This window comes from Bacillus rossius, chromosome 14 (genome assembly GCF_032445375.1).
Source record: "Bacillus rossius redtenbacheri isolate Brsri chromosome 14, Brsri_v3, whole genome shotgun sequence".
Lineage (NCBI taxonomy): Eukaryota > Metazoa > Arthropoda > Insecta > Phasmatodea > Bacillidae > Bacillus > Bacillus rossius.
In genome coordinates, this window is record NC_086341.1 from 19526331 (window position 1) to 19552416 (window position 26086).

At 36.8% G+C, this 26086-nt stretch overlaps 2 protein-coding genes across 2 annotated transcripts in view; one reads left to right on the forward strand and one right to left on the reverse strand.

Annotated features, from left to right (window-relative positions):
- LOC134538696 (large neutral amino acids transporter small subunit 2) overlaps window positions 1-26086 on the reverse strand; it is a 912958-nt gene that overhangs the window by 804186 nt on the left and 82686 nt on the right. The gene's annotated exons all lie outside the window — the stretch shown is intronic.
- Window positions 1-26086, forward strand: part of LOC134538697 (protein amalgam-like) — a 551901-nt gene that overhangs the window by 506406 nt on the left and 19409 nt on the right. Inside the window, exon 6 of the mRNA XM_063380131.1 lies at window positions 9135-9232. Within this exon, the coding sequence (XP_063236201.1) occupies window positions 9135-9232 (98 nt within the window). The remainder of the gene's footprint in view (window positions 1-9134; window positions 9233-26086) is intronic.

The window sequence follows — 26086 nt, forward strand, 5'->3', positions numbered from 1 at the left end:
TGGATATCGTATGCGAAATAATTTTATATGTAAATGGTAACTTATGTATATATAACTCTTAATAATCACTGAATATTCATTTAACTACGTAACGAGTATTCAAATGATAAAGATTTTAAAAAAGTTTTTAAATGCAAAAAAAAATATATAACAACTCACAAAATTGTATCCAGCAACGTGATGCATATTTCAATTTCAACATGAAATTTAAAGTTGAAAAGTTTGAGACAGCACAGACCTAAAATAAACTTCGATAGTGGGACATGATTTCTAACATATTCGAGGTTATCTGGCCAAATTTATTTGGTTGGGGGGGGGGGGGGGGGAATGAAGAAGCTATTTTCCGTTCAATATTACCGTTCCAACTCTATACATTTGGAGACGGATATTTGACAAGAGTTACAGGGCCTTCGCCGTGAAATGGCGGTATGCGTGTCCAGGTTGGTGCGACTGTACGCAATCAGGCTGCTTGTCACGGTGTGTACGTTCTGGGAGGATACCCTGGCGCAGCATGGCGGTCCAGGACCGGACACACCAACGCAACAGCGGCACACAACAATTCCCGACCGCGACGAAAGGAAGGACGAAGAGAGAGCCGGGAACTTTGCATGGCCACACTCGCAGACCATAGCCCGAGCTGCGGTGGAGGGAAAGTGGACAATGCAAGGATGGCGTTTTAAGGGGGGAAAGGGAGGGGGGGGGGAAGGGAACCAAGAGACGTCGACGGCATTGTAGGGAGAGATACAAAGTGCCGCCGGCCAGATAAGGGCCTAGCGGCCACACCCCTCCTTACTCAACATTCCTTTGCGTTACCACGGCGAAAACGGCAACACAGCACACCATGACGGACCGAGAACATTCCCGAAAGCGGAAATGGCAGTCTACCCCACCCCATCGCCCCCCCTTTTTTTTTTAACTATTCAACAACGTCCGAGGAGTCCATTTGCTGAATAAACTGCAAACTTTTGAACTTGGAGGCTGGTGAGCGAGGCTGTTTCGCTCTCTCTCTCTCTAGAGATAAAGAGAGAGGGAGAGAGAAGAGGGAAGAATGGTTCGGGCACGGAGTCTGCAAAGAGAAGGGCTTTTGGAGAAGTATAAGAGGGACTTCAGAACCTGATTCGCCAAGTTCACTCTCGTGGACAGAGGAGAACTCCCAATTGTGAAACCCCCGCAGGTTTTTAGACTCGTCCGATGTTTTGTTTGACTTATTATATGCATAAGGGATGATTTACTAGAAGTTTCCCGCCACCCACAGGGTCTATTCTTTACATCGATTTCGAGATAAAAATATGTCAATTTAAGTGACGGGACCCACACTGTAATTTTCTTGGAAAATGGAACAGCTTTTTTCATGAAAACGTAAGATATTTGGAGATCTACACATTTACATGAACATAACTGTGTCACTACAAAATAGTTTTCGCAGTAATAATGGTTTCAGATTATTAATCCGGGTATCTATGTTTTGTTAGTTAAAGATATTTGTAAACCGTTTCTCTGAATAGCTTTACAGAATTAACTGCGCACATAAAATAGCATAATAAAATAAAATAAAAGTAAAATTATTGAATATTCAAGTCTAATTTGCATATTTTATAAAATTACCATTGATGGGGCAGAACCTGATGTAACTGACGGCAGCGGAGACCTCAATGGCAGCGATGTCAACGCCATCACAGATCACGATGGTAGTTACACCGACGACAACCACGCAGAACTCGATGAAATGTGTACCGTCGTTACCGAGAACATTAACAGAGACTTACTTCTACATGTGTGGTTCCACCAGCAGAAGAGACTTTAATGTCTCCTGTGTTGACTGCAGAGGAAACGTCAATGAATGAACGTTTCGCCATTGAAGGAGACTTCAATGGCTGAAGATTAGTCAACAACTAACGAGCATCGATGCCGTTACTGTGACAAGATATGCTTGAACAACAGTAATTCTCGTCTACACGAGAACAGAGAAAGTGCTAATTATCTTTCTCGCAATTTTTTTTCCAGGGCCCTATTTCATAAAACTTATTAGTCTCATAATTAGGAGTCAGGAGTCATAGAAGTAGCTGCTAATTATAAGTTTTGTTTCATAAAACTAGTAGTGTAAAAAAGTAGCTAGTAGTGTAGGACTCCTAATAATGAGTGATAAAATGAGTTCAAAATCAAGAGTGTTTCATAAACTTCAAACACTAATATATTGCACTGATTATTAGCACTGAAATTTATCAATCTTGGCTTTATATTAAATCATTTTAAGAGTCATCAATTCTTAGAGAACAGCAGTGGTATCTGTTAGTGCAGTACAAAAATTTAACAAAGAAAATGGAATCCTCAGATTCTAGTGGAAGTGAAGATGATAATGTAATAGTAAGACGCCCGAGACATTTTCAAGAAAGGAAAACCTATACGTTGTTAGAGGAAACATATGAGTACAATGAACGTTTTAGGTTAACACGTGGTGTTTTTAATTATGTGCTCACAAGCATTGAACCTTTTTTATTCCATCCAACAGCACGGAACCAGGCACTTTCACCTAAGCAACAACTGCAAATAGCACTACACTGGCTTGGTAGTGGTGTGCAATACCACTGCATAGCAGACATGCACAATGTTTCTAAAGCTACTGTCTGTAGAGCAATTGACAAAGTAGTCACTGCAGTGAATAACACCCTACTTGCAAATACTGTGTGCTGGCCCGAAAATGTTACTGACATTGTACATAAGTTCAGTGAAATAGCAGGTATGCCACTTATTTGTGGTGCACTGGATGGAACCCTCATCAAAATCGATGCTCCTTCTGAAGACGAACAAGCTTATGTTGATCGACATGGTAATCATTCGTTAAATGTTATGTTAGTAGCAGGTCCAGACCTCCAGTTCTACTATGTTTGCGCTAATTGGCCTGGAAGTGTAAGTGATGCACGTGTTCTAAGGAATAGTTCTTTGTTCGACAGAATGGAAATGGGTTGGAGACCTTTCCCTGGTGGAGTGCTTCTTGGAGACTCTATTTATCCCTTGAAAACATGGCTGATTCCTCCTGTATTACAAAATGTGGATGATCAGTCACAACGAAGATTCCTTCGTGCACATAAGCAATCACGACGTGTTGTAGAATGTGCAATAGGTAAACTGAAGGAAAAATTCCCTTGTTTGAACTATATGCGCATTCATCCTGTTTTTGCATGCAATATAGTCAAATGTTGTGTTGTATTAAGCAATCTATCAAAAGAAAATTATTTCTTGGAAGAAAATGAGTGGTTTGCTAATGAATTTGAGGAAAATCATGTACAACTAGAAGATTACGATAATGATGAAGATGTCCAGCAGAATATCATACAAGCACAAGAAAAACTGCAATATTTTTACAGGCATTTCCAGAATAGAAGATAAGGCACAAACTTAACACTTCTCACAATGAAAAATATGGGGCGGCCAGATGTTCAAGTCATGTATTTAAGTTAAAGTATTTAATGTCAATACAATGTACAATAATTATTATGAAAAAAAAAACATTGTTGTTTAAAAAATAAGTATATAGGAACAAACTCCAACCATTCCTAACTTTTCAGTGTTCTTATGATTTACTTTTTTTTTAATGTTTAACATTCTTGAAGTAATAGCAAATTGCCATCATCATTTACTGTATATTGTCCATTGTTAACAATAACAATCTCTGTCTTATCTTGCTGGGATACATCATTACAATTGTCAATGATATCCTGTGTAAGTTCACAATGCTGAACACTGAGCCGGTTCTCTGTTTCCCAAATCTCCAGTTGCAGTTTCCTTACTTCTAGCTTCATTTTTCTTATTTTAAGTTCTTCTAAACATTTTTTATTTTCCAAGGTTCTCACGATTACCCTTCTCTTTTTCAATGGTCTTGAACCTAAAACAAATTAATGTCGCAATAATAAATATTTTTAAGGAAACAATATACCAATATTTAATTAAAATTGGGGCAGGCCTACTCACAGATTTCTTCGTTCGTAGTCTTTCCCGAAGAAGCAGCTGGTGAAGGATTTTGATACACATTCACATTCAATTCGTTAGAATGATGCCCGTGGTTGGCATTATCGTGATCACATATCTGGACGTTTGCACATGGTATATCATTTTCAACAGCATTGTGTCCTTCTATTTCCTGATTTACTTCAAAGGAATCAGGAACTCCTAATCCTCTCAAAACAGGGGACGATCTGCCAATGATTTCCACAATCAACTGGTCCGTGACATCCAGCTTGCTGTGGACATCACCACCAGCCCCACTTTTAATGGACCTATCGAGTTTTGCCTGTAAAAAAATATAAAGCACTGTCTATAACCGCATTTTGTATTAAACTTAAAAATAAATCACTACCGGTACTTCCTTTTGGAAGGGAGAAGTTTCATATGCTTGTTACATGCCTTGCATGCCTATAACCTAACCCATAACCTATATGCATCATTACATTTAAAAGCAGAATGTTTATCCTTTTTAAAGTCAATTGAAGTGTAAAAATTATAAACAGTTACATTTAAATATTTTCTAAGTACTTACCACTGTTCTATTTCTGAGATTTGGCCAAGTGCTGTCTCTGATGTATGCATAGTCTTTGTCGTTTGTGACTAAACCGATTGCTACTGCATAATCACGTATTTCTGTCCAATACAACTTCTTCACATCTTTTGTTAAAGTGCCAGAAAATGCACCAAACAGAACATCTTTATTCTCCAAAATTTTCCTCAGAAAATTTTCATATTTCCTGTTTTTAAGTTCTCTTTTAGCCATGTTTACACAATGTTCAAAAATGTAAACATCAAAATATTACCCACCAACATCAGCTGACTATTAAACTAATAAAAATAGTGAACTATTTTAGCAGTCCTTCAACTTTGTTTATGAAACACAAATTTCTACACTAATAGCTACTTTTTATTTCACTACTATTTAGGAACTAATATTATTACTGTGTTTATGAAATAGGGCCCAGATCATATATATAGGCTACATTTTTTTCGCCAAATTTGTAATAAACTTTTTTATATGGTTGAGACACTGCATGGAATTTCGTATCTTTTTTCATAATGTTAAATTTAATTTTTTTTTCATATGCAAATTTGTGGTTTATTTTGATGTATTTTAAAGGCAAAGCTGGAGAAACATGGCTCAGAGTCATCTCGTTGCTGCACAGAAATATCAACTAAAGATCAAAGATGTTCGCAAATTGGAAAACATACGACAAGCGTGGGTGTATGGGGAAAACATACGGCAAAAATGAATGTATGGGTTCTACAAATTTTCTTGGAAAGGCCTCATATTAAATTTACGGAAACTTCTGGCGTATTATTTGCATTTTGCTTTTGTCAATAGTACCACGCAGAGATTAAATGTGTTTTCCGTGAGACGTCTCACTGGCGTATAGCTCTAGTCTTTTTTTTTTTTAATGAGAAAATCGTTTTTGTTAGCCAAATAAAATGCTTGCACAAGGAGATATGATGTAAAAGTTTTAAATTTAAGTTGTAGCACAACGGCAGAAAAATATTTAATAAATGTGTTTTAAATTTTGAGCATTTCTACCTAAGATTTTATATCCGATAAATAAAAATTAAAACCCTGATAAGAAAATTATAATACGTTACTTGCAATGTATGTTTTAAGAATAACTATTAACAAAATTTTTTGACGTGGTTTCTAAACCATTTAACTATACGTGCGCATATTTTATTTTGGAATGAAGCTAGGTGTTTAAAGTAATACCTCTTTCTCTCAGTTTCATTTTTATTTACTGGCCAGTGACCACAACGCATTCGTTTGATAATGAATCAATCTTATTTAAGAACAACATGGTTTGAATGATCAAGCTCATAGTATTTAACACAGATTACAAGTTTTTGTGGCCATAGTCTAAAGTTGCTTATCTTCTGAGTTGTAGCCAATTCTTACTCGGTTACACCACGAACGTAGTCATCAGGCAAGTACCCTTTGGCCTCTTTCTTGAGCAAGAAAATGAACGTAAAAGGTGAACAAGAAATTAAACAATCTTACTTAGTATGCAAGATATATAGTGGAAAATACAAGCGATATCAGTTTATGCGCTGTGCTAGAGGTACACTTTAGTAACATAAGTGTTTACCTCATATATTTATTACTGATGTGATTTCTCCATTATTACCCACCTTATCAAAATCGTACTGCATTAAAAACCTTTTTTTACGTATTACATACTTGCAAAGTATTTATTATGGTAATTGCACTTTGGTTTACGAATAGTAAAATTACTAAAATCAGCAGTGAATTAAACAGTAAAATAAGTTTTGGAAATCGATAACGTATATTTATGTTTTAAGTTATTAAAATTATTTTTTATATTTATGCCTTCATTTATTTTACCTCACAGGAAATTGAAAATTTCATCGTGAACCTTTGGAGCATAGAATTAATGTCACATATGTGTCTGTCAGCCAACTCTTTTTAATTGCGCCTACGTCACTAGATATACGTTGTTAATTGAAACTGTAACAATAACCATTTGATTACTTGATAAGCACCGGAAATAGGTTTTCATAAGCGCGCACAATTACACGTGACGTTGCAATTATGTTGAAATCACTTGTCGCGTATGTGCAATTAGTACCACGTGGCTTCGCTTGGGTCAAGGCGCTAATGAAATTCTCGCAGTGGCTTTGTGCTCAACCTGACAGAGCCCTTCCAATCCGACACTGGCTATTGCTTTCAAGAACACGGAGATGTAAAATAAAATTCAACACTCAATAATTATTGTTTTAATTTTTTTTATTTTGCAAAATTTGACGGCTATGGGGTTGCAAATTTGGTAGTTCACTTAACATAATAAAACATAACTCCCTAGGAGGAAAACTGGCAATAAGAAAGTGAAGAAAAATAATATTTATAAAAATTAACAAACTGTGTATTTAACATATCTTTAAAAAATGTTTCAACAAACTAGTGAAAATAAAATTAATTAGGTATCATGATTCATTAAACATCGGTCTAAATATAATAAAGCGAATGAGAAAATATTTTGGAATATAATTATAGTTAGAGTACTCGTAGAACTCACTTATTTTCATCTTCTTTTCCCTAGTTGAAAAATTATCACCTTGTTTGGACGAAGATAGGGCAAGTTTATTCACATAGTAGGTGAAGAGGGAGTTAAGATTGGTTCAATAAACAAAACGAAGTATATATATATATACAATGTAAGTTAAGATATTGTGTAGGAATTTTAATTACCATACGGAACCTATGAACTTCTATATTTCATATTCTCAAATTATAACATTTAAGAGGTGTAAAAGGGGTTGAATAAAATTGTGGAACTTCTTTTTGTCAGTTTCCACTACCTTTGGCTTTTTTTCGCGGCCATTTGAAAGCAAAAAAAAATGCAAGCTAGTCTTTCAGTACTCGCCAGTGATTTCGAGACTAGATGAAAGTTAAAACACTATAGCATCGTCTGTGCTTCGTGATTGGATGAGTTTCTCCCAGGTACATATCGATTGTGACAACACCAATCACAGTGATTCAGTGCGGAAGTAAACGCTTCCTGAGTGGCTCGGGTAAATAAGGCAACGACTTCTCTCGCAGACGGCCGCCAATCACAAGGAAGAATCCATAGGTGCGGTTATACCTTGTTGCAGTCTAATAAGTGTTCAGATCTTTTCGCGAAAAATGCTTGCCCCTAGTTAACATCTAACGTCGGTAACGTGAAAATTCAGATATTCTCATGTTGTTCATGTTGTAAATAACCTTATATTACGAAACTCGGACACGAAATTTACGTTTAATTCCTTCAAAAATGCTCACTGTAATAATAAACTGATAAATAAAGTAGTCGCTTATCAAATACCAAAATTTATGGACGCGAATCACACACATAGTCTCTCCGCCCGCCGCTAGAATTCGCTGCATGAATCGTAAACGTTGTTTGCCACCATCAAACGTAGATAGCAGCACGAAACATCTGGAAATTTTAAACTATTTAAAACGACTCCGATAAAACCATGGCTTTCATCCTGATTTTCGACAAAGAATTTTAATTAAATACTGATCATATTCATTATATTAAAATTGACCAAACAGTTAAAACAATTAAGTATACGCACACATAAGAAGTTATACATAAATGGTATTGCTAAAATATTAACATTAAACATTTAAAAATACATATTATAACACTAAGAATATGTCTGTATATTTGTTTTTTGCTTGAATGTCGTAAATCCGTCCGTAAATACTTCCTACAAACAAACAAACTTAATGAGCTGATCCAACATTATTATAATACTAAATTATACCTTATTATTAAAATTTTTAAAAATCCAGTGACGAGATTTGAACCACGGATCTTGGGATTAAAAAGTGCGCGTTCTACCGGTCTGCTACTTAGCCCATTTGGAATGCAGAAGGAGAATATATCTAATAATATTTCGAATGCCAGCTTTCTTAGGTATTTTAAAACTTTTCATTACTTTTTACTAACACTATATATATATATATATATATATATATATATATATATATATATATATATATATATATATATATTCCAAGGTAGTTTCACTATCATAAAGTTTCATTTAGCACACCAACGCGTTTGGCATGTCCCCTGACGTTTACGAAAGTGACTATGTACGGAAATTTTTGTTGCCACACGTGGGTAACTCCATCTTTGTTTCACATATCCTTTAGTCCGACTTCTGTTCCTTTCTCACGAAATTATTCCAACCAAAATGCCGTACACCGAGGGCTATAATGTTTATACATCAAAAAATTGAATAAATGTTTATCTATTCACACTCTGTTTGGTGTTCATAATGACATGAGTTTAAGAAATGAAAATTAAGAAAAAAAAAAAAGTTTTTCTCTCTCTCTCTTTCGTTTCCTCTATTTCGATTCCTCCCCTCTCCTAATAATCCTCTATCTCTTTGTCCCCTTTCCCCCCTTTCCTCATTTTCTCTTCGCCTATTTTCCCTTTTTTTCCCCCGCTCTCCCTCTCTTGAACAAATTGCACTCATTCAGGTGTAAGAAAACAACATTTCGGAAAAAAATTTCTCCGTAATCCACTCGCTGCTCGCACCGCGCTCAGTGCTCCCAGCGAGTTGGGACGGATTGGGTGCACGGGAACGTCTGCCCGCAGATCCGCCGGAGATCGAGGTGGAGCGCAGCTGGGTGCACTCCGGAGAAGGCTACGAGGCGCAGCTGGTGTGCATAGTGCACGGGGAGCCCGCGCCCGAGGTAAGGCTGAGCCGACAGTTGCACTCCGCTCTGCAGTTGCACTCCGCTCCGGCAAGCAATTGTACGAAGGCGGGTGAATTTTTTTTTTTTGACGTGACAACGTCTAAAAAAACCGATGAACGCCGACTGCACGCACGAAAAAGTGTCCCGTTGCGCACATTTTCCCTTTACGCTGTTGTTCCGTTACGCTAATTGTACGCTTGCGCCGCATCTATCTCTCTTCCACTCGATTGGAACAACCATCGATTTGACTTTTTTTCGAGGCACATTAAACTTGAAACACTCCCATTTCGTTTCCTACTTTTCCTAATCATCGTCCTATCCTTAACAGAATGACACAGATTGGAAGAAGTTAAATATGCAAACATGTATAAAAGTTATAGTTAAAATAATCTGTTCGTTAAAGTAATAAACATAATTGAATTAATCTGTGCAAATGAAAGTAAATTTGTCAATTAAATTGTAGATTTCATTTCGCTCCTTCTTTGTATCCATACAAAATAGTGATAATTCAATAAAAATAAATTAAATTTAATCATAAATATGCAATGATTTCATCAATGTTTTATTATGACGTTGTCACGTTGAACTATCGTTCGTAAACCGACTTTACTGACAACCAATTTTTTTTCTTTTCGCGGAAATATCTAGAGACCAGATGACAGTTAAAAAGAAAAAAAAATTGTAGCATCGTCTGTGTTTCGTAATTGATGGGAGTTTTTTTCCATATACGTTTCTACTTGTCGACGCACCAATAACACAATGATCCACCTCGGAAGGAAACGTATACTGAATGACCCTGTATGATATGTCAAACGGCTTCTCCTGCAGTTGGACAAATGCCTGACCCCCTATTTATGTGAGTTTGGCGGGAAAATAAAATTCTTAACGGTCGTTAAACTGCAGTATGGTACGCCCGTGCCAGCCGTTTCTTCATTGTGATTGGCGGCCGTCTGCGAGAGAAGCCATTGCCTTTATTTGAACGGGCCATTCAGGACGCGCTTGCTTCCGAAATGGATGGCTGTTATTCGCGCACCAACTATAAATCAGTACCTGCGGAAAAAAAAAAAAACACTTAAACCTATCACTAGGGGCATGCAGATTTCGCGAAAGTATTTCGAGACTCGATGAAAGTTAAAACACTGTTGAACCGTCTGTGTTTCGTGATTGGGTGAGTTTCTCCCAGGTACACGTCGATTGTTACAACACCAATCACAGTGATTCAGTGCGGAAGTAAACGCGTCCTGAGTGGCTTGGTCAAACAAGGCAACGACTTCTCTCACAGACGGCCGCCAATCAAAAGTAAGAAACCACAGGTGCGGGTATACCTTGTTGCAGTCTAAGAAGTGTTCAGATATTTTCGCGAAAAGTGCCTGCCTCTACCTATCACGAAACAAAAAGACGATGAAACAGTGTTTTAACTCTCAGCTAGTTTTGAAATCGTTTCGCGGAAAAATACATGTTCCTAAATCAATCAATTTGCAGGGGGGAAAAAACCGTGTTTGTTCAAAGGCTAATGCTGCAAATTGGTTAAATAGCTAGAGAGAAACTTGCTACACTGTAAAAAAAATTACTTTTTTTAAATGTTTGTGGCAGTTGTGTCTTCGACGATGTTGGTGTAATTTTACGCAACAAATGTTGGTGTGTTATTTTTTTTTTGTACTCAGTATAAAATATTATCAAAGATGTAAAAGTACAATTGCAATGGTTTGGTTAATAGGTTATTGGTGTTGTATTTTCACTCTGTGATGTATTGATTTACATGTGAATGCATGTGTATATTTACCACAAATATCAGTAAATTTTATAGCATCGCTGATAAAATTTACGTTACCAATAAACATGTTAATTTTGCTACTGTCAAAAACAGTGTATTTTTGTAGTTAAAAGATTTTGATGAACAATAGGTACTTTAAAGTAATTGTCAATGCTATAACCTTTAACTGTTTAAGTAAACATTTCATGTGATCGATTTAGCCGTTTATCGAACCCTGTCGTTCCAGCGAAAGTTAATAAATCAGAACGTAATAAGAATATCCATTTAGTAACTTAATGTTAATTAAATGGAGTTTTCTTACTCTATTGTGAAAATATATTGTATTTTTTGTAAATCCTTGATAGTTGTAAATTTTATCCGGCAAATATTTCGCACTTTTACAAAATCGCATCTGTGTGCCTACAAGTCCAGTGTACTGACTAAATATTAGGATTTTAATTAATTTAACTGATGTAGAAACGTGTAATTTTATTTATACCTCCAAATATGTAAACAAACCCTTTAGTTATTGTGATAATATGTTCATATTCGTGCATTTTTACAGAATCCTGTAGCACATTTTTTTTCCTAACAATTATTAAAAATTACACCAAATGTAATAGTAGTTCAAATTAATATGACAAAAAAGTAAAATCATCCAACACATTTTATGATATTTTACTAATTTTAGTAGAGTGTATGAATTACTGTAACAATATTATCCTAACGTGAGTATTGCTAAATAAAAATTGTTAAAACATCTCAGCCAGAAATTATAACAAAATAAAATTGGTTCAACTAATAACATAGAAAAGGAGAAAGGACGTTCTCATTTTGACTGAAATTATTGACGTGGCAATGATATCACTCACCCACTGCATAAATATATACATCGGGATTAAAATTACCATTATATTAAAAAAAATATTTGGAGCAGTATTTTGCAATTTTTTTATATTTTTAGATAAAAACTGTAAATTTTTGGAATCATTTTTTGGAAAATACACGTATTAATTTTTTTATCTGAACAAGTCTTACGTGTTGACTCATTGTTAAAAGGTTTTGTCTCATGGGCCAAGGGTCGTTAGTTCGATTCCCAGCTGGGTAGTGGAATTTTCGTCTCGTGGGGAAATGTCCTTCACAGATTCAGGATTGTGATGGTCGCCACACTGCGGAAGGCAACGGGGCAACCAGTGCGGTATCATCTCGCCTGTCACGCCTCAGTCTCGCCTTGACTGCGGATCCAAAATGGCATCCAGGGAAATACATCCATCACCTAATATGGTCAAATAAGCAATTTAGACTTCCAAATTATAATGGCCAAAGCACTAAATCTCACATTTCAGATTCCCCACTGTAAATAATTGCACGATACTTTAGCTGGTTGTAGCGTTTCAAACAAATATCTTGGCAAATAATTTTCTTGCGAAGAGTTTTTGACAGCTCTATGTTAGGGAAACTTTTCCCCGGGAAGGTGATGAAATAACTGGTATTCCCTGATTAAAGTTTTTTTTTTTTTTGACGTGACAACGTCTAATACATCGATGAACGCTGGCTGCACGCAAGAAAAAAATTGTCCCGTTACGCACATTGTCCCGTTACGCTGTGTCCCGTTACGCTCATTGTACGCTTGCGCCGCATCTATCTCTCTGACACTCGATTGGAACAACCATTGATTTGACTTTTTCGAGGCACATTCAACTTGAAACACTCCCATTCGTTTCCTATTTTTCCTATCATTAACAGAATAACACAGATTGGAAGAAGTTAAACAGCAAACATGTATAAAAATTATAGTTAAAATAATCTCTTCGTTAAAGTAATAAACATATTTGAGTTAATGAGTACAAATAAAAGTAAATTTATCAATTAAATTGTGGATTTCATTTCACTCCTTCTTTGTATCCATTCAAAATAGTGATAATTCAATAAAAATTATTCAATTTTATTCATAAAAGTATGCAATCATTTCATTAATGTTTTGTTATGACGTTGTCACATTAAACTATCGTCCGTAAACCGACTTTACAGACAACCAATTTTTTAGATAATTTACTACCTCTTATGGCTGCTGGTGTGAAATCATCTGTTTAAATTTTTGTAGTTAAAATTTTGCAGAAAGGTTTTCCTAAAAAGTACAAAATTTAGTTAATCTAATTATTTTTAGTGGCGCTCAAAGGATGATAAAATGTATGTGTTGAGTTATCAGTGTGTTTCTTTAAACGCCGGTAAAAAATTGTGATTTGATTATAAATTACATTTTTGAGCGAAAATTGTTCCTAGAAAAATGTTTTTGGATATAATGATATGTATGCAATAGCATGATCAATCAACACGGTGAGGTTCGTGAACAAACATTGCAGAAACTGCTAACGAATGATGGTGTCACAGAAAAACGATCGAAGTTGAATGCACATAGAAGCTTGTTTCGGTATCCTAAAACCCAAAAATTTGGGTTTAGGTGGTGAATATGCTACACCTGTACCGTAACCGTATTCCTAGTGCACGATAGGACACCGTCGGTCCATAATTTTTTAGGGAACGGATTTCAGTGTCCTATCCACGACGTTTCTGTTGCCCAAATTCCGCGCATGCGCAGAGCTCACGTTTTCGTTGATTTCGCCCGGATAGCGGGCCCGCGTCAGGCGCCATTAACACGTACATAGTCACTTTCGTGAACAACGGCGGGAAGTGCCTAACGGATTTGTGTACCAAATGAAACGTTATGGTAGTGAAACTATCCTGTAATACATTTAGTACACTTTAATAGTCATAACAATAAATAATAGCCACTTAAAATGTAATTGAGAAAATTAGTTTAATGCCATTTAATTCGTGCGACTGTGTTTCTGCTTTCTCTATGATTTATGTATTATCAATATTGTATCGATGGTTGCCAGAGGTCCGCTTTAATGCGTTGGAAACTGTTTCTAGCCTCGCGCAGGGCACATTTTATTAAAACGGCTACAGATATGACCCCTTACTGGAATACAGCCCAAGAGTACGGTCACGGTTGTATCCCCTCAAGATCGCGCTAATTCGCACCGAACATCTTGGAATACATCACTTTAAAGCCCATGTTTGCAGAATCTATGGTATTGTTCATCCGACAGGTCATGCTGAAAAACTCCAAGCATAACTAAATGTTTAAAATACATTTCACAAATGTAACTATATATTTTAATAACACATCGTAATGATTTTGCAACGTTGTGCATAAAACTTGTGTTATACGCCGCGCATATTAATAACGTAATTCTTTCAATGACACCTGTGTTTGATTTGATACTACAATGCTTGCATTATTTTATTTAGAGATTGCTAAAATTATTTTCATCAAATACATGCTCCAAACTTTACATAAATAGTCTGTGGATAGTTTCTTTATGGGTAAAACAGCTAACTATGTATTTTTTTAAATATTTGACGTAGTGAATAGAGATCTGCAAAATCATGCATTATTTTCTGGTTTCATATTAGACTGACATATTTGTACACAAATAATTCAATATGTTATGTCCATTGGCTGCTACAATAAACATATAGAACCGTGATTAACCGGGTTAATGTTGGGGGGGGGGGGGGGGGTGGTCATCACGAATAAGCGAGAATCACTGGTAATCGAATTAAAATGTATTTAGGTTATACAATACAGCAAAATTTCGTAAGGGCAATCCTAGTCCCGTTTCTTTGTCCGTTCGTTTCTACTTTTAATACCTAGTTTTTAGTTTTACTCCTTTCTTTGCCCTTCCCTAATGAATTACTTTTAATGGGCTTGATTCCCCACACTCCAACCCAAAAAATGTTTAATTTTTAATTGAGAACCCGGTTACCCGAATGCCCGCTTGAGTTATGGATAATCGAGGTTCTATTAAAAATCGTTCTTTTCAAATCACACGTGTTTCTAACATAAGAATTACTGTATTTAATTATTGGTTTAAATTATTTTAACGTTTCAAATTATGCATTACCCTATAATTGCCATTCAAACTTATAATGGTATACACTGTAATCCGTATATAAATATTAGCGTGATTTTTGCAATTATATGGTGGTAATCGTTTCGTCAGCAAGCTACTGGAGCATAAACTGCAGTTACAAGCAGCTAAAAACAGGCCTATAAGGAAGTTTTGGAAGCTCATTGTTAAATGATAACTACTTTTAAAAATTATCAGCAACTAAAGTTTTTTTTCCCCTCTCCATAGGTATGGAGGTATGGATTTTATCCCCATCCAGTTAATTTCAAGAATCTAAGATGGCCTCCTAATTAATTTCGTCTTTGACACTACCCCGGCGTCTAAAACTGAAAAAAAAAAAAAGTTGGAAATATTTCAGGGGAGTATATCTCCACTCTTCGACCTCCAAACTTCCTTTGAAGATTCCCGAGTGAAAGTTTACCCACGGTCATTATTCAGTTAAAAAGCACTTTCTCCCGTCTCAGTTCCAGCGACTTTCCCATAAACCCACCCCTACCCGCTTCCCGCTCAAGTGTTCCTAATGCATCATAGCCGCTGTTCCGTTACCCAGCGCACTCTCGTCAAAGTGCGAAGGAGGGGGAGGGGGTGAAAAGGGGGGATAAAGCAGGAGCTCCGAGCGTTATCGAAGGGAGCCCAAGGAAATTGAACCTGGTGACGTTGATTTATTTCCAACTTTGTCCCCTTTCTCCTACGATTCTGCCGAGGACGCTCCCGTATAATCGCGTCTTCTCCGAGCGCCTGTTTAATCGTATAGCCCAAACTTGCGGTGGCCGCTTCCAACGGTAATCTTGGCCGGGCGTGTAATCAACCTGCCGGGTCGCTACTGCCCGGGTAGTCCTGACAGGCGAGTTGGAACTTTATTCTGTCACCTCTAACAAAAAATCGGTGAAACAAGATACACGGAGACAAGTGTGGTTTATAATAAAAATACTGCAACTCGCCGAAAATAACTGACCTAAGCCTAAATAATAATTATTTAAATGATGTTTCCGAGATTTCTGTGGGATTCCCTGAAATGTCTCACATTAAAAGCATTTCCTAAAATAATTGATGAATTTAGCGCATAAAAAAAACATTTAAGTTGAGTAAGTTAAGCCTGTTACCACTATATGTCAAAAACGAATGTCAGTACGTTATATACGCAATGATTAATCTGCACGACATTTAGGATTTTAACTTATGTTTACAATACGTATGTTAATTTATAAAGCCATACCTACATGAAGGTAACAACAAAAGCATTTATTTTAAATGTTACTACCTAATGCCCGGCATGCGTTGCAATACCTCATTAATTTTTTTTGTAATTTTTTTGAAGTTTTTACAAAAATACAAAGCATCTCTATCTATCTTTTTTTATCTCTCTGTAACTCTGTAAATCTATATATATATATATATATATATATATATATTAATCTCTCTATTTCTCTTTCTTTTCATCACTCCATATCACTCCTATCTCTTTCAATCTATCTATCTCTGTATCTCACTATATATCCATAACTCTATATCTCAGTATGTATTCATAAATATAGCTGTATAATTCTCTATTGATATATTTATCTCTAACTATTTTTATGTTACTATATATATATATCCTCTATGTATATATTTACATTCTTCGTAATCTATATATATATATCTAACTCAATAACTCTCTATATCACTCTGTAATTCTCTATCACTTTCTATCTCCACCGTGACACACTGCCTTTCCTGTTTCTCTCGTTTTATCTCTATCTCCCTTTTTTATATTAGTATGTATCTCCTCTAAGTATATATTTACATTTTTCGTAATATATATATATATATCTTTATATATATATTTCTTGTGTGCGTGTGTATGTCACTGAACTCCTCCTAGACGGCTGGACCGATTTTGATGAAATTTTGTGTGTGAGTTCACGGGGATTCGAGGATGGTTTAGATTCACAATTGGATATTTTATCTCGATTCTGAGTTAAGAAAAACTAAAAAAACACGCTTTAATAGCAAAAATTGCAACGCATTATTAGAAGCCATTAAGTTTTGCTATTGTAAGGAACTAAGTAGAGAGTAAGAAAAAAAAATCCTGACATTTTATAGCGTCGCCATATTTGTTTCAATTTTCAATACCCTTTTTGTATATTACAATTTAAATTGCAGAAAAAAATCATGTTTCATAGACACACAAATAGTGAGGATGGTTTAGATTCACAATTGGATATTTTATCTCGATTCTGAGTTAATAAAAACTAAAAAAAAACACGCTTTAAAAGCAAAAATTGCAACGCATTATTAGAAGCCATTAAGTTTTGCTATTGTAAGGAACTAAGTAGAGAGTAAGAAAAAAATAAAGATCCTGACAGTTTATAGTGTCGCCATATTTGTTTCAATTTTCAATACCCTTTTTGTATATTACAATTTAAATTGCAGAAAAAAATCATGTTGCATAGCCACACAAATAGTGAGTGTGTGTCATTTCTCTTTGTCCACGAGGTCTCGCCGCGTCAATTTTCTCCTTGGAGCGAACCCGTCCGCTTAATTAAATAAACAGCTTTTATCGTTGAATGATTTCATGATTTATTTAATGAAAATATGCTCTCATAAAAAAATTAGTTAGATAGACATTCAATAGGTGTCTTTCTCTCACTCTCTCTCTCTCTCTGAAATGTATGTAGCTTGCTCGCGGGTCAGTAATGTAATCTTTACATTCTAGCTCGAGACGGAAAAAACAGTAAATGTGGTTTACAAAGACAATTTATGAAGTGTCTTCCCGTCATTACATTTGAAAATAGAAACATATTTACTCAAAATTTAGGTAGTAACATATTTTTATTGCAAAGACTGAAATAGAGGTGAGAAAAATTATCATTTGTGAACATAAGAAAACTACTACAACTGTATAAAATGTTATGTTATAATGTTTAAATTTCTAAATGGTGCAAGATAATACAAAATTCCATGCGGAAAAAGTCGTGGGCAGTAGATACGTGGGCAGCAGATACGTATAGTTATAGGTGTGGGGCTATGCATGCTGATTTTTCATATACTGCATGGATGCGAACATGTAAGAATAATCTATCTTACTATAATAAAACAGTACTTTTTCTGTCTGTCTGTTTGTACGCGATTTTGATGAAATTTTGTGTGTGAGTTCACGGGGATTCGAGGATGGTTTAGATTCACAATTGGATATTTTATCTCGATTCTGAGTTAAGAAAAACTAAAAATACACGCTTTAAAAGCAAAAAAAAACTAAGCATTGTTGATAATTAGCCTCCATGGCAACGGGCTTTTGCATTGTTGTTGCCTTCTGCGTAACCATGGGAAAGGTTTTTGGTAACGGCAGTGGCGTGCCCAAGAGGAGGTGTATGTATAATGAGAAGATACAAAATGTCAAGCGTAGAAATACTTACCGCCATATCCATATCTCACAAAAAGTACATTTGGGCAGGACAATGTCTGTCGGGTCCGCTAAAAAGATATATAGAGAGATAGAGATATAAATAGAAAGATAGAGAGAGTTATAGAGATATACATAGAGAGATAGAGAATTAGAGAGATAAAGAGAGATGCTTAGTATACGTTTAAAAAATTACAAAAAAAATTGATTGAGGCATTGCAACGCATGCCGGGCATTATCTAGTATATAAATATATATATATATAGCTCAATAACTCTCTCTATCACTCTGTATTTCTCTACCACTTTCTATCTACACCGTCACACACTGTCTCTCTTGTTTCTCTCGTTTTATCTCTATCTCCCTTTATCTCACTAAATCTATACCTCCCTTTATCTCTCAGTCCATATCTGACTCGCACACCACCATTTTTATTCGGACCATAGAAAAAAAGAACTTACATAAAGTACTTACAGGAAACTAACCGATACTATTCGCGCGCCACCTTAATTTTTGCTTTACGGGCTGGTTTTTATCGAAATGTCACCTGAACAGTGACCTTCCTCATATTTTAAACATGGAGGTACTAGATGTATACAATCTTTGCCATGTTAATACTTAAGTCAAAATGAGAATGACCTCTAACTTCCCCTCCTCCTTCCGCAATTTATTCTGCATAGAAAAGATGATTTTAAAGTATTTAAAGATGGTTTTCAGTCGTATAAGCCTCTAAAAAACGTTACAACATTTACCTAACGTTATAATATGTGTTTTAAAATGTTTCAGGTTCATATTTCAGTAATGCCATAGAAATATAACTTCTAACGTGCGCGGAAACTTAAAAGTATTAACGGTAGTAGTTGGAAATAGGGGGTTCAAGCACAGGCGGAGGAGCCAGGAGCCCGCCATCTTGGATGACGTCATCGGCGGCCATCTTGGATGACGTCATCGGCGGCCATCTTGGATGACGTCATCATGACCTTTGACCTTGACCTTTGACCTTTGACCTTGCTAATCTATGCCAATCTATGCTAATCTATGCCAATCTATGCCAATCTATGCTAATCCATATGCTAATCTATGCTAATCTGTATGCTAATCCATACTAATCCATATGTTAATCCATGCTAATCCATATGCTAATCCATGCTAATCCATATGCTAATCCATGCTAATCCATCCGCCATTTTGTATTTCTAGAAATTTCCACCAACTTCGAATCGTGATGTCACCGTTGCACATTTCGTCACGGCCGCCATCTTGGATTCGAATTTTTTTTTTCGAACTTTTGAAATTCGATGTAAACATCAACCACCATCTTGTTTCGTCTGCTGGTGGCCGCCATCTTGTTTTCGTCTGCTGGTGGCTGCCATCTTGTTTTCGTCTGCTGGAGGCAGCCATCTTGTGACGTCATATAGTTCTGTTGGTCGCCACCAGATAGCAGCAGGGATTATTTTATTTTTTTTCTTTAACTAAAATAATTTCAGTGCCGAGGCTGGGATTCGATCCATGGGACGTGAAAACGTCCAGGATGTCGTGGTTACGAGGCGGACACCTTGACCACTAGACCACGAGACCAATTGGGATATGGTGGAATAAATAATCTATATATGCCACGTACTGACGTCAAGTTTTATGATAAAAGGGGGGAGGGTGTCTTTGCCTTCCCAAATGCATGAAATTCAAATTATTATTATACCATCGCCATCTTTAATTCCAGCACAGACTACCAGATGGCGCCAAATTCAAAAATTAGTTGCCAGAGGCGCCGCCATCTTGGTTCTCAAGTTGGCTGGCAGGTGTCGCATGCCGCCATCTTGGTTCTCAAGTTGGCTGGTAGATGTCGCTAGTATCGCGCGCCAAATTCAAAAATTAGTTGCCAGAGGCGCCGCCATCTTGGTTCTCAAGTTGGCTGGTAGATGTCGCTAGTATCGCGCGCCAAATTCAAAAATTAGTTGCCAGAAGCGCCGCCATCTTGGTTCTCAAGTTGGCTGGTAGATGGCGCCACCGTCACCATATTTTAGTTCATACAATCGATACCAGATGACGCCACCATCGCCATCTTTAGTTCCTAGTGTTGCTACCAGAGTGTGCCACCGTCGCCATCTTTAATTCTTAAAGTTACTGCCGGAGTGCGCCACCGTCGCCATCTTTAATTCTTAAAGTTACTGCCGGATGGCGCCAAGTGTTATGCAATGTGTAACCAGTCGAGATAAGTTTGGAACCTGTAGCCATATTATTATTAATTAATAATGTATGTTTATTAAATATGATAGAGTATTTATAAAATATTGGTGTTGTGTAGAGACTCTCTCTTCTTCTCGTAGTGGCGGAAGACATCTCGAAGGTAGTGTTAGAATTTATGTATTAAAGCAATCACTCTAGCTGAGGAGACTAATAACTTATAGTTACAATTCAATAATATCGGCAATTAAATGTTTTGATATTAAAGCAAACAACGTAAATGTTAAACACATATTTATTTAAATCTTATTACAAACAGCAAGGGGTAAGAACAATCGATGATTTAAAAGAAGTAAATAACGAGTAATAAAATCACTTAATATTCACACACTACACATCATAGTGACAAAGGCAACATTAACTCGAGACCCAATTATACATAGTAGTATGGGTGGTCGAATAGCCAGAATTTAAGTAGCTGAACATTACAATGGGCGCAATGGAATTTGCCATACAGTTTTATACATTTATCCAGGCGGTTTCCATAAGTCTTTAAAAGTTTGTTGAAGCTAGGACAGTTTCTTTCATTATGTAAATCAACAATGTTGGCACTGCACAGTTCACTAAAGATACTTTTCTGTTTGTCTCCTAGGACGTATACTACATCTCCTTCTTCAGGGTTGACGATGTCACATAACACTGATGAGATTTGGTCAAAGCTCACTTCACCTTCGTTCCACGAGAGTCCATGCACTTCATAAGTCAGTTTACGATTCTCGCTTTGCGACAGCCTGTCTAGTTCGGACCAGTCACATGGTGGTTTGAATATGTATTCATAGGTCCTCAATACATCACCGTCCTCGATGAACATTGCTGCAAGTTGCTTAACCACATACCCCTTTTGTGATGTGAGGCACTGAATGTTGCAGAGAAATAATGACATTTTTTTTGCCAGTACTCACGATAACTGATGTGTGAAGCTGTGCTAGCTCTGCAAGGCTGATGCTAGTTCTACAGGTATGACTGCAAGGCTGCAGTGCTGATGTTGTCTCTAGGATGCTGAATGTCAGACTGGTTGTAACAACCTTTGGTGTCGTAGTACACACAAATTTACAATTCGTCTTCATCACTATCCCCCAAGCCACTATCCGTTCCTTCATCCACATCTTCGTTCACCTCTTGCGCTTCCTTTGCGGCCTCGATGCAGGTCATAACAGCATGATATAAATAGGTAATAAATATCTCTTCCTCAGGGAACTCAGTGAGAATGTTGAGGGTGGAGGATGTAAGGTGGTAATGTATATCATTAAAGTCCATACCTATGTAGCGACGTACTACATCCATTACAAATTCCCGAACATCGTCCATCGTAACACTGTTTAAATTACAATCGCAAACACTCTCCGCGTAAACACTGGTGGAAGCCATGATGATGAGAGCGTGGTTAGAAGCAGACTACCACGTTAGCGGAGCGATGCTGTGAGGCCCCAGAACTCGCTCGAAATAACCTGCACAACACATTCCAAAAACATGACGTAGCCTATGGTTGACGGCACAAACACCCTGAGTGGCTCTGCGTGTTTCCTCCTGCCCGAACACGCGCTGCTGTGAAAGCCTCTTCCCGAGCACAGACGTCACTCCCGCAGCAGACAAAACAGGCGTATGCTACAGGAGCTAGAACAATTGAATAGCCAAATATATATTTAGACTACCCAACTTCATAAATGACATGAGATAATTCCTGTGCGATAATCATACTTTAAATGTTGTAATGTATGTATAAACAATAATCATGACTAAGTACTTGAAAAAAAATGTAAGTGAGGTGTTATTCACCTTTAGCGCTTCTCGATTTCTGTATCTGCTACCCACGAATTAAATTGAGACGGGAAACCCCACCATTTCACAAAAGACCGACCATTTCTTCGTTTGAGAACTTTCTCCACCAAATATGTGTCCGGATACATCGTAGACTGGATCTCTTCAGCATAGAAGCCACCACGAATAGGCTTGTGGTCCAAGTCTTCGAGGTAGTAGGTCCTGGGTTCCGATTCACGAACGTGTGTCACACGGAAAAGTTCAGAACTCCAATTCGCCGTGAAACCTTTCTCAAAGACACCTTTCTGCTTGGAGATTCTCACAATGTCACCAACATTAGCTTTATGCTTGCGTGTATCTTTCTTCTTCGTGTTGGTGAATACAGCCCCAAGTAGACGATCATCCTTTACATCTTTAGGCTTCATTTTCGTGGTAGAATGCACTGTGGAATTATATTCACTATAAGTTTCGACAAAAGATCCAACCAAAAACAACTCAAAGTCTTTTACAAACATAATATTTATTACTCAATTTCTATCCTACTACAGAATCACTTGCGAAAGCCAGCAATCTTATAAACATTTAGCCCTGCATAGACGTGCAACAACTACTTCTTAGCTCCAAATGGCTCCAAATGCTCCAAACGGCCTTCAAATGCTCCAACAGCTCCAAAAAAAGGCTCCAAATGCTTGACAGCTCCAAATGGCTCCAAATGCTCCAAACGGCTCCAAATGCTCCAAATGCCTCCAAATGGCTCCAAATGCTCCAAACGCTCCAAATGTCTCCAAAAGGCTCCAAATGCTTCAAAAGACTCCAAATGCTCCAACAGCTCCAAAAAAAGGCTCCAAATGCTTAACACAGCTCCAAATGGCTCCAAATGCTCCAAATGGCTCCAACAGCTCCAAAAGGCTCCAAATGCTTCAAAAGGCTCCATCTTCAATTGGTTCCAACTGATTCCAATTACTTTTCTTATCGAACTTGGCATGATTACTAACATGTCTTTATTAGTATACATTTTGACTGGCAGTGGTAACGTATTTTGCACCTTTAAGTTATAAGTTTTATTTAGAAATCATATTTCGATAAATGGTAGATACCATTTGGAAAGAAAATATATTAATTTATCTTTAAGTTTATACACATACATTTAATTTAAGCCATTATTGTATGTAGCCAGCTTCCCTCAGTTCTTTGAGTATGAAGGATATTTCTTTAATGTTCGAATAGTTTCCTGCACAAAGCGATCCATGTAGTAGTCGTAGCCTGTCAACCAATATGTTAGGATCTCCCCATGAGGTATAATCAAACTCTTCTGCTGCGTTCATCATCCTTGCATGTTTATAATAAATATTATCTCTGGTGTCTATCGTTTAAACACCAACCTCAAGGTCACTTTCGTCATCGTGCCAGAAATTATCACAAGCTTGATCAGGATAATTTATTTTATTACGACGTTTCCATCGTTTTGGTCTCAAACCACCATCACAGTCTTCACTCTTGCATGCTTTTGGTGCTTCAGCACAATACTCAATCATGTCAGCCTTAGATGTGTCAGCACAGTCTTCGTTCACGCCAGCTTCTGATGTGTCACCACAGTCTTCAATCATGTCAGCACCACAAACTTGATCAGGATAATTTATTTTATTACGTCGTTTCCATCGTTTTGGTCTCAGACCGCCATCACAGTCTTCGATCTTACCTGCTTTAGGTGCTTCAGTACAGTACTCAATCATGTCAGCCTCAGATGTGTCACCACATTCTTCAATCATGCACGCTTCAGATGATTCATCAAAGTCTTCGACCTTGTAAGCTTCAGATGGTTCTCCATCTTTCTCATTTTCATGGAGACGACTAGATATTGGAGTAAATATATTTTCATTTCTAATGTGGTTACAACTACCTTCGTTTGTTTTAAATTTTAAATTATTATCTTCATCTAGATCAGTAATTTTAGCATTAGCTTTTTCGCCTTCGTTCCTCTTCCGCGATGTTGTAGCCCAGTCTTCGTTATCTTTATTCATCTTAATTGTACAGGTCTTGTAATGTCTATCCAAGTAATATCTTCTACCAAAGGATTTCTGACACTGACTGCAATGAAACGGTTTTTGACAAGGACCCAAATTACACTCGCTTCTCTCATGTCGTTTAGCATTCTTTCTCAAGGTAAACACCTTGCTACAGTATCTACAGTGATGACGTTTCGATACAGCGTCAGATCCTAAATCGGAATTCATATTAGTTACCGAGACTAATGCCAGATGCAAACTAAGAGTTTTAAATTAGATATATTACTTAAATAGAATTTTTTTAATTATTTCATCAGCGAGAATTAATTTATCTCATTCAAAGGTACTTGTTGCAAGTAGTTCTGCTTTTCAACAACAGATGTCGACACGTATTGCTTGCAGGTAAATATTATTTATTTCTTTCATGCGGGATGCAGGATTCTCACTAACGATCGCAATAGAGGGATGGCATCGCTATACTCCAAGGAGAAGGTAGTTTGTTCTTCCAGTTAGTGTTTCTCAGGGTATATATTATTATTTGACTGAATAATGATTTTTTTTAAATTCCACCTAATAAAAATAAAATAGAAGCACTCAGAGAAAACCATCAGGGATGATGTCGTTTATAAACATCATAAATTACCAATTTTTTTTAAAAAAAGTCCAAATTTAATCCTACTTAAGCAACATGAGAGTTCTAGCACAAGCCCGCTTGTGAACTCTTTGCTTAAGCAACATGAGAGTTCTAGCACAAGCGGGCTTGTGAACTCTTTGCTTAAGCAACACGAGAGTTCTAGCACAAGCGGGCTTGTGAACTCTTTGCTTAAGCAACATGAGAGTTCTAGCACAAGCGGGCTTGTGAACTCTTTGCTTAAGCAACATGAGAGTTCTAGCACAAGCGGGCTTGTGAACTCTTTGCTTAAGCAACACGAGAGTTCTAGCACATGCGGGCTTGTGAACTCTTTGCTTAAGCAACACGAGAGTTCTAGCACAAGCGGGCTTGTGAACTCTTTGCTTAAGTAGGATTAAATTTGGACTTTTTTTTAAAAAAAATTGGTAATTTATGATGTTTATAAACGACATCATCCCTGATGGTTTTCTCTGAGTGCTTCTATTTTATTTTTATTAGGTGGAATTTAAAAAAAAATCATTATTCAGTCAAATAATAATATATACCCTGAGAAACACTAACTGGAAGAACAAACTACCTTCTCCTTGGAGTATAGCGATGCCATCCCTCTATTGCGATCGTTAGTGAGAATCCTGCATCCCGCATGAAAGAAAGAAATAATATTTACCTGCAAGCAATACGTGTCGACATCTGTTGTTGAAAAGCAGAACTACTTGCAACAAGTACCATTGAATGAGATAAATTAATTCTCGCTGATGAAATAATTAAAAAAATTCTATTTAAGTAATATATCTAATTTAAAACTCTTAGTTTGCATCTGGCATTAGTCTCGGTAACTAATATGAATTCCGATTTAGGATCTGACGCTGTATCGAAACGTCATCACTGTAGATACTGTAGCAAGGTGTTTACCTTGAGAAAGAATGCTAAACGACATGAGAGAAGCGAGTGTAATTTGGGTCCTTGTCAAAAACCGTTTCATTGCAGTCAGTGTCAGAAATCCTTTGGTAGAAGATATTACTTGGATAGACATTACAAGACCTGTACAATTAAGATGAATAAAGATAACGAAGACTGGGCTACAACATCGCGGAAGA